The sequence below is a fragment of the Montipora capricornis genome, chromosome 8 (genome assembly GCF_036669925.1).
Source record: "Montipora capricornis isolate CH-2021 chromosome 8, ASM3666992v2, whole genome shotgun sequence".
NCBI lineage: Eukaryota > Metazoa > Cnidaria > Anthozoa > Scleractinia > Acroporidae > Montipora > Montipora capricornis.
Window position 1 is genome coordinate 19,252,710 of NC_090890.1, and position 10,342 is coordinate 19,263,051.

The 10,342-nt window shown below is 42.7% G+C and overlaps 1 protein-coding gene across 1 annotated transcript in view; it reads right to left on the minus strand.

Annotated features, from left to right (window-relative positions):
- LOC138060155 (uncharacterized) overlaps positions 1 to 2,723 on the minus strand; it is a 44,255-nt gene extending 41,532 nt beyond the window's left edge. The window contains exon 1 of the mRNA XM_068905871.1: positions 1,693 to 2,723. Within this exon, the coding sequence (XP_068761972.1) occupies positions 1,693 to 2,541 (849 nt within the window). The 5' untranslated portion in view covers positions 2,542 to 2,723. The remainder of the gene's footprint in view (positions 1 to 1,692) is intronic.
- Between the last annotated feature and the right edge of the window lie 7,619 nt (positions 2,724 to 10,342).

Genomic DNA, 10,342 nt, shown 5'->3' on the forward strand with positions numbered 1-10,342 from the left:
GGCTCGTAACAGAGACTTTAGAAAAAGTGAGACCGAAAAAATAAATGCTATTTTACAGCTACATGTAGCATTTAGATATTGAACATTTATTATCTAGCAATCTATTTTCCTATAATTTAGCTGCGAGTAAAATAATGAGATAACTGTATCTATTTTGACCCACTTTTCTCACTCATGAACCCCTTTTTTGGCTTCTTTAAGAGTACAGTGGATCCTGAAGTATGATAACCTGGTAAGAACACTGAATCTCACCTGATACATCAAGCTTAAGATGACGTACATGTAGAAGAATCTCAATCAAACTTACATTGTACACTTCCTTCCTTCTTGTTTAATTTTCTAATTAAACTTTACAGCCAACAGCCAGTAAGGAGTAGACCCTCCTGCTCACTGTCTTTTCCTTGAAATGATTGTCTAGCTGATCACTCATAAACTCACATGACTGGCAACCCAATGTTCAAGAATATTCAACCAAATATTGAAAGCAATGTGGCAGAATAAGTGAGGTAAATAAAGCCTAAAGTCAGTTGATGGGAAAGCTCAGCTGTCACACAATTTGATTGGGCTGCCTGTGCTCCTGATTTTGTAGAAAATGGACCAACTCCTGGACTGCCATGAAAAGGCACCATAGTTAATGAAATGCAAAATAAGTTATTGACAGAGCTTGATCAATCTGGTCACTCCAGTAATGTAGCAGCTCTCATAACATGCAATGTGTTTGGCTCACTACCCACGCCAAAAACAAAACAGTAATGCAGCAGCTCTTGTAAGCAGCTGCTCTAGTTTGGTATTGTAAACAGCTTTTATTGTTTAAGTCTTAAGTCATTGCTTCAATTGTTTAGTCTTTTGTTTTTGGCTAGGGTGGAGAGTTAATCACATTATACGTTACGAGAGCTGCTACATAACTCATTTGGTCAGCTGGCTGTTGGCTTATTTTTTCTTTGTTCACTTTGAAAACCCCTGGGCCCAGTTGTTCAAAAGACAGGTTAAACTAACCTCTGGTTAGGCCTAACCGGAGGTTAAATTCCCTAACCATGAGTTTGTTAACTCGCTGTTAAAATTGCGTTGTTCGAAGCGTGGTTAAAGGACAGGTTAGCTAACTTCGGGTTAAGCATGTTTAAACCGCGGTTAGCATCTCATAATAAAGTATTCGTACCATGTTGCCATGGTGAGCAAGATGCGAGCTCTGCAAAATGGCTTCCTCAGCTATCTCATGCAAAGCTCGAAAACAAAATTTTAGCGCTTCAGAAATTGCCGTTTTGAAGGAAAGAGTTGAAGAAAACCTTTCGCTGATACAAAGCAAGTTTACCAACAGCGTCACCAATCAGAAGAAAAATAAAATGTGGAAAAAAATTGTCGATGCTGTAAACGCTGTTTATTCCTGATTTAACCAGATTTTTAACAATTTAACCCTGCTTGCTCGGTGGATTAAATTTAACCCACCGTTTAACCCGAAGTTAGTGTTAACCAATGTTTGAACAACACAACAAACCTGCGATTAAAATTTAACCTCGGCTTAAGGCAATTTAACCCGGGGTTAGCATTTAACCCGCTTTCGAACAACCGCGCCCTGGTCAGTCACAGTACAGCACTAAGACCAATGGGGTACAAAACAAACCCACAACATGTTGTAGTTGTACATTAGTGATATGTTTGTTGCATTGTTTTACCTTTAAAAGTTTAACGACTTACCCCTTTGTGCCAGCTGCAAGCTTGACTATGGTTGCGGTTATCACTAAAGAGTTTATTGCAGAAAGCACATAGTTTGGATTGAGTTCCAGTGCCTCGAACTTCCTTATGCAGTTGACATAAAGGCGCGCTGCGAACAAACCGGTAAAAGCCCATCTCGTCTATAGGTTCCGTCAAACCATTTCCTCTGTTCGGCGTAACTGATCTTGAAATGTTATTTCTCGCAATTGCACTCCACATCTTCGCACGATCCACGTCTCTTTCCTCAAGTTCGATTTCAAAACTTTCTTCTTGCAATTTCACTCGATGCTCTTTCAGTCGAGCGCTCATTTCCCTACGGTTTTGCACAATCATGTGGCGGTTACTTCTCACAAGGCATTTTTGGACGATCTGATGCATTCTTAAATCGATGTATTTGGTTTTGAATCCACATCCTTCGCAATCAACAATACGGAAGTCGCACTGTTTGAGATGAAAAGAAAGGTCCTTTCGTCTGATTTTCTTGCTGCAACCAGTGTTGCTGCAAAGGGTGAATGTCAGTTGGCAATGATGAGCATAGTGATTAGTGAGGTCTCCGAGCACGAAGTCTTTTCCGCACCCTCTAGGGCAATTCATTTTTAAGCTTTCGTAACGTCTCCTCCAGTCTGTATCAATTTCCTCGTCACTTGAACAAAGACCTTGCTTGCAGACAGGACATGTTGGAGCCTTGCGCTTCGTTCTTTTCTGGCAACATTTAGCACACAGTTTGTGAAGGCAAGTCAAAACAGTTGGTTCAAGAAAAACGTTATGGCAGTGGGAACAGATAAATTCGTTCGGTATTTTCTCGACAAAAAGTTCTTGCTTGAATCCCATGATTTAGTACGTAACCTTCGGTGCCCAAACCTTCCACGTGTTACGTCGGATAAGTTCGTGACTTTCAGCAACGCAATGTTTGGTTCAATTTTCTCGTTTCTTTTGGAGATACTTATTGAATAATAGCCCCCCGCTATTGAGCTTTGAGCTATTGTTGTGGGTATCGAACAAAAAATGTAAACTATTTTTATCAGCTGAGTAAAATATTTAAGCGATTAGTCATGTGGCATCGTAATGAATTGTGGGGGCTTAAGCTCGTGGCAAGCTTGGTTGCTTCGCTCCAGTTGTCTCTTCGCCCGTTGCGAAGCACTGGCATAGCATCTTTGACTTTCACTCGTGAACCTCAAACCATCATTACTACCAATGCAAATACAATAAAATACCGACAAATTAACGCAGTTCGTGTGGCATTCTTCCCATTCACCAACTACCGTGTGATTAATTTTTGCGTGACAATCGTTGTGTGACTCGTTCCATGAGCATGTTCTTGTTGGCCTGTGTACAGCCACCAACTCTACGCAAAACAAATCGGAGAGGAGCGTCTGTACAGGGTGCTTACCATTTTTTGCCAAAAAATCCGGAAATTTCGGTTTGAGGTCAAATGGAAAGGCAATTTTCCGGAAAATCTTTTCGGAAATTGTGGACAACCTCCAGGGGTGCTTACCATTTAGCCAAATAATCCGGATGGAATGATCGTTGCATAAAGGTAAGCGATTTTCCGAATTTAATGACCAACCGGATGAGAATGGCGCTTTTAATACCATTTACGACACAGCATTCCATCCCTCATATTTTACTCGATCTTGTGAGAAAGGGCCTGGAAACGGAAGGATTCTCGCAAATGGTAAGAGCATTTCGCGAATTCCGTTCCGAACGGAAAAAGAGGACTACCTATGGAGGTTGTCAACAATTTCCGAAAAACAATTTCCGAAAAGATTTTCCGGAAATTTGCCTTTCCATTTGACCTCAAACCGAAATTTTCGGATTTTTTGGCTGAATGGTAAGCAGCCCAGAGGTAGTCCTCTTTTTTCTTTAAATTCGGAACGAAATTCGCTAAATGCTCTTACCATTTGCGAGAATCCTTCCGTTTCCAGGCCCTTTCTCACAAGATCGAGTTAAATATGAGGGATGGAATCCTGTGTCGTAAATGGTAAGCGCCATTATCATCCGGTTGGTCATTAAATTCGGAAAATCGCTTACCTTTATTCAACGATCATTCCATCCGGATTATTTGGCTAAATGGTAAGCACCCTGTTTACCGTTGATAATCGTGTTCAATACCACGTGATTTTTCCTGGAATGTGTGGAAAATGATTTCATTGGTTTTTACCGATCGATCATTACATCATTGAAACAACGAGTTTTCATTGGCTTTTATTTTTATTTCTCCACATCAACACAGTGAGAACCATGTTTTGGCCGCGCGAAAAATGGGGCGAGACAAGAAGGAAACGAACGATAATATATTAGTTTATTATATTGCTCTGTCTCACAAGGACTGGGAACTACCAAGTTCACGAATTTGATTGGCTGAAATCGATATTGACCGCGGTCTAGATTTTCCCATCTAGACCGGCATCTAGACCGGTACTGTTTTGCGGTGAAAAGATGCAAACTATAATTCAAAAATGAAGGGGTAGTTTCTAAAGAAACTGTGGTGCTGCGTCGGTGGGGAAGTAGTATACAAAAATTTGGTTTATCAACGGAGTTGATAATGTAAATTGACCACCGTACAGAGATTAGAATCTCTGTACGGTGGTCAATTTACATTATCAACTCCGTTGATAAACCAAATTTTTGTATAATTCAAAAATATTGAGTATTTTCTTCTAACAATATTTATTTATGGAAGTGCCAAACAGCATGATGACAAAAGAGAGGATCACGAGCAAAATTTGACAGAATTGAGTTCAGCTCATCGCCAGTCATCGCCGTTCGCAAGCAAAATGTCAGTTAGTACAAACCAGTTACATTAAACGAATTAAATTGTTCTTGTTTTCCATATAATAAACATCTTATTAACCGAGCTTAGTCAGTCTGTATGGGAGAATCTTGACCTCGGTCGTGTGTACAGACCTCGCTGCGTTCGGTCTGTACTCACGACTGTACTCATAAACCATGAAAAGTCTTGTCTACAGCCTACCAGGGAAATTTCTTACATAGGCTTTAATATAGACTCGCGCGATATGACTGTCTCTTTCTGAGAGTAAGGTCTCCAAAATAATTAACGCGTGTACGACTTTGCGTAATTTTAATAGAGCTTCCATTCACCAGGTAGCTGAGGTAACCGGGCTTCTCGTTGCCGCTTTCCCAGCTGTTCGGTATTTACAATTATTTTATCGATCTGTGGAGGCATGCAAATAAACTCGTGTTTCTTCAGGTGCATCTTATGAGGAGCTCGTTAGCATTACCGACACTGCGTGCTCGGATTTGAGCCTATAACGGCAAGTCGTTTAGAAAGCCTTCCTTTTCTCCATAGAATCGGTCGCTAGTAGCCTGGGATGGGGTGCACGCATGGTGAACACCATACTGGGGGTCATTGGTCTCCCAAAGAAGCTACGTACCATATAAATTATTTGGAATTACTAGCGGTTTTTCTGGCCTTGAAATGCTTTGCCGGTAACAACGCGCGGGTTTGTTTGAAGACAGATAACACGACTGCGGTAGCCTATATCAATAAAATGGGTGGCATGGGCTCGCCCATACTTAATGCCTTGGCAAGGGAAATTTGGTTATGGTGCCTTACACGAAATATTTTCGTTACTGCTGTGCATATTCCTGGCCAGAAAAACATACACGCGGATCGACTATTTTTCTCGGATTTTTAATGACAGGATCGAGTGGAGACTACACCCAACGGTATACCAATGGGCTACCCGGGCTCCTCGTCAATCCGAGAGTAGACCTTTTTGCAACCCGCTTGAATACCAAATGTGACCGATACGTTTCTTGGCATCCTTGCCCTGGAGCTGTGGCCACAGACGCTTTTTCGTTCTCATGGAGTGATTGTTTCTATTACGCTTTTCAACCATTTAGCCTAATCCCAAGAGTATTGGCAAAAGTCCGTCACGATCAAGCTTACATATTGTTGATAGCTCCAGTGTGAACAACACAGGTGTGGTTTCCGACTGTACTAAGTCTTCTGGTGGAACGTCTCTCTCTCGTCATCCTCTTCGCAGAAAGATTCAACTTGCCGCGTGGATTTTTTCTGGCAAGGACTCAAGAAACAAGGCGTTTCAGAAGGGCTTCCCAGATCATCCTCAGGTCATGGACAAGGTACTCACAAGCAGTATAACCGACCTTGGGAAAGATGGATTAGCTGGTGTGATAAAATTCAAGACTGATCCTGTTCAAGCGCCTGTGACTGTGTTTATTGATTTTCTGTTGAACACTTTCCAAGAAGGGAAAGCCTATTGCACAGTTAATACTTATAGATCAGCAGTCTCGACTACAATAAAGTCTATTACAGGACGAGACATAGGTGAAGATCATCTTGTAACAAGACTAATGAAGGGTTTGTTTATTTCTAACCCCCTGTACCACGGTATTCACATACATGGGACGTTGCCATAGTTGCCTCATATTTAAAAACTTTAATACCATTAGAGTTTTTATCTCTCAAGGACTTGAGTTTAAAGATAGTGACTTTAGTTGCACTAGTTTCAGCTCAGAGAAGCCAGACTTTACAGGCCTTACGTACCCCGGGAGCAATTCTGTTAAGGTTATCATTCCAGAAATCAAAAACGACAGGGCTATATGCCCTCGTTCACATCTAATCGAATATGTCGCAAAGACTGAGAAGCTTCGCGTTAATACCCAACAGCTTTTTGTTTCCTATTGTAAACCGCATTAGGACGTGTCTAGCAGTACTTTAGCCAGATGGATAAAAACCGTTTTGGGAAAATCTGGTATTGACACCAACATTTTCAAGGCTCATAGTACAAGATCAGCCGCCACATCTAAGGCCTTTTTCAGTGGGGCTTCTATTAAGGAAATATTAAGTTTAGCCACTTGGTCTAGCGAGAAAACCTTCTCTAAATTTTATAAGAGACAGGTACCAGAATACTCCATGGCTGAAATGATTCTAATTCAATAAATAAATTTCCTTGTTATACAGTTTTGTCACATTGCTTCAAACAACGCATGATGACGTCATAATGCGGAGTAGGGATGGGGAGAATTAAAAATTAGACAAGAGGTAAACTTACCTTGCAGGATAATTGTAATTCTCCGAGTCCATACGGAGCAATTATGACGTCGGTCCCCCCTCTTTCTTTATGGACCCACCCAGAGGACTGTGCCAAAAGTATGTAAATTTCTTCGCTTTGTTTGGTTTCCATCAAAGAAAGAGGACGAATCTGGCTAGCAGTGGTATTGTATACTGGTATCTGATTTACATAACAATACATTCTCGTCCCCAGAGGCCGCGATTCTTTCGGTCAGCACCGAGAATAACGACCTCTGGCCGGTTCCGAAATACGCGCAGTCTCAGTGGGGGTCTATTTTGATAACCGTTGACAGCTACTTATTGTTTCAAATTTCTGAGATTGCGCAGACGAGCCGGAAGTCCGTGATTCGCGGACTTCCTGGTTCGGAACCAGCCAGAGGTCGTTATTCTCGGTGCTGAACGAAAGAATCGCGACCTCTGGAGACGAGAATGATAACAATAAACTTCGAAGAGTGGTCTGCTGCGCATGCGCGATAAGGGATCGCATAATGACGTCATAATTGCTCCCTATGGACTAGGAGAATTACAATTATCCTGCAAGGTAAGTTTACCTCTTGTCTAATTTTCAATTATTTTGACATGAGGGACTGAGAGGTGTCAATCAAAAAATCCGAACCGCGCCAATCAGAGACCCCGTTCGTGGGCGACGGGAGTTTTCAAAATCGAGGGGTTTGTCGGCAAGCCTTTCCTTCTCCTCTCCTCCCCTCCCACCTCCATTTTTTTGCGCCCGCCCTATTCTCGCGCGGCCGAAAAAAGTGTTCGCTCCTCGCCCGCTGGAAATTGTTATTTGCTGCGGTTCGAAGAATACCAGCAAATCGTTGTTTCCACGGTTCGTCGGTTTTTGACAGTTTCTATGGTGACGCAAGTACTATAAGGGCGGGATTTTTCTGAGTCGAGCCATTCTATGCTGACGTTGCCGCCAACTTGCTCTCGTTTCGAGATTTTCTCAAATCAAGTTTTTCCGTTAGCCCAGTTCACAGTACTCAAGTCTTAAAGGCCAATTTGTCTTCCGATTCTGTATTTAGGACTCAACGTTCTCCAGAAATCCAAACAGATGGATCTAGCCGTTCAAGCCGAACTTGACCGGCAGCAGTTCAGCATGCTCGAAAAGCTCTCTTCAGTCATCGACAACAAACTAGACTCAATGAAAAGACGGCTGGACGAGGCCTCCATCACCCAAATGAGCGAATTAAAAAAGATCCGCCTTACGGAACCACGTACATTCAAAAAGAAAGGGCACGAACAACAATTCAAACACAACCAGCAGGTGAAGTCCGTGGTCAGTGAAGCCAAAAACGCCGTCAACAGCGGAAAATAGGACGCATGTATCGCTAAACTGAATGAAGTTATTGAGCTTATTGATCGACGCCAAAAGCTCGTTCTAATAGCAGACAAATCTGAGTATGGCTGGAAAACCGTCGGCGAATACCTAGACAACGAACTCGCCGATAACGACCAGGACGCCAAGAAAATGAAAAAGACAGAAAACGAAGCTCAGAGGAAACTTGCCGAAACGCGCGCATCCAAGGCTGCGAAGGCTCGCTCCTGGCCATTTAAGTTTACGAGAGCAGTCGGAAGTACAGCCATTTCGCCATTACAAAGCTCGTTGGCTTTCCCATCAGGGAATTACACATCCCGTTTTTGGTACTCGATTTACGGCATGTTAACTCCCACCTTTTTAAGTATAAACTCAAATCCGAAGACATAACCACAGCCCAGGATCTACTAGAGGAAGGCTAATATCTGTATACATTCGATATCAAGAGTGCTTATCATCACGTTGAATTTTTTCAAAGCCATCGAACGTACCCAGGATTCCAATGGTCCTATCGGGGTAAAGCGACGTATTTCGTTTTTAGCGTGTTACCGTTTGGTCTGTCCACCGCGCCTTATATATTCACCAAACTCTTGAAACCTCTAATAAGTCATTGGAGGGGTTCAGGTAAGAGAATTTGCATATTTTTGGACGACGGTTTAGGCGGCAATTCTTCCAAAGAGTCCGCTACTGTTGACGCCTAAGCAGTCAAGAAAAATCTTGGCCGATTGGGCTTTGTTCTCAGCGAAAATAAGTGTGCTTGCAATTGGGAACCATCCCTTACCCAAACCTGGTTGGGTCACGTTTTCAATATGTCAGAAAACCGTTTGTATGTAACTGAAAACAGGTTGTCAAAATTAAAGAAATCCTTTTCATTAGTTCTGGAAAGAACTGACAATGTTTCATTCCCGGCCGCATTATATCCATGTCAAAAGCCATTGGTTCGGCCGTTTCAGTATTTGTACACCAGACGCATGTATTTCGCGATAGAAACTAGGCAATCGTGGGACGCCATCGTTCCTTGCTCTTCAAAGGTTAGAGAAGAGCTACAATTCTGGGATAAAAATGTGGGCCAGTTATTGGCAAGAAGCTGTTCGACGAGCCTCATGTTTTTGATTCCGTGGTTTATTCAGATGCATCAGATCACGGCTTTGGCGGTTGCGTAGTTTCCGCAAAACACAATTTGGTCTGTTAGGGACAATGGCAAACTAATGAAAGGGGAAAGAGCTCTACTTGGCGAGAGCTGAAAGCTGTACACATTGTCCATTGGACATAGCTTTAGGGGACATAACGTACAATGGCATACTGACAACCAGAACATCGTTCGTGTTATCGACGGAGGAAGCACGAAACCTGATCTTCAATCATTGGTTGAAGACATTGTCTATTTGTGTGTTGAAAATTACGTTGTGGTTGTCCCGGTGTGGGTACCCCGGGAGCAGAACCTGTTGGCTGATTACCTCAGCAAGCGTACGGACGTTGACGATTGGGGTCATCCTCGGAGACCCGGGGGCAGTTAGTGGGGGTGGGAAAAAGTCTAAACGGGCGAGGAAAAAAATCGGGCGAAGAAAAGTCAAAAACGAAACCTATTTTCGTTTTTGACTTTTCTTCGCCCGATTTTTTTCCTCGCCCGTTTAGACTTTTTCCCGCCCCCACTAACTGCCCCTGGGTCTCCGAGGATGGATTGGGGTATGAGTCCAGACATTTTTCTGTGGATCAGCACTCTATGGGGCCCTTTTACAGTTGACAGTTTCGCAACATGATATAACGCCAAATTTCTTTGATTTAATTCCCGCTTCTGGAATCCTGGCTGCGAGGGCGTGGATGCTTTTACCCAAAATTGGCAGGGGGGGGGGGGGAGGGAACAACTGGCTGGTACCCCCACCAAGCCAGATAATTAGGGTATGACGCCACCTTAAGCTTTGCAAAAGGGACTTTAATAATACTCCTGTGGAAAGGAGCTTTGTCTTGGTCCTGTGTATGTCCAGATGGGGTTCATTTAGCTAAATGTGTTTTGGACTGGGTTGGAGTCCTCTTCTCTTTAAAAATAACGTTTCGAAGCAAATGAAATTTCCAACTAGCAACTATTTGTTTTACACAGGGGATCGTGTAGCTTCGATTTTTCATTCTCGTTTAAGGCTTAATTTTAGCGCCTTAAATCATGACCTTTTGAAATTGTTCTGCTTCATCTGCTTGTCGTCTATGCGGTCAATTAGTTGAAGATGTCGAACACTATTTTTATTTTGCCCGAGTTTTGC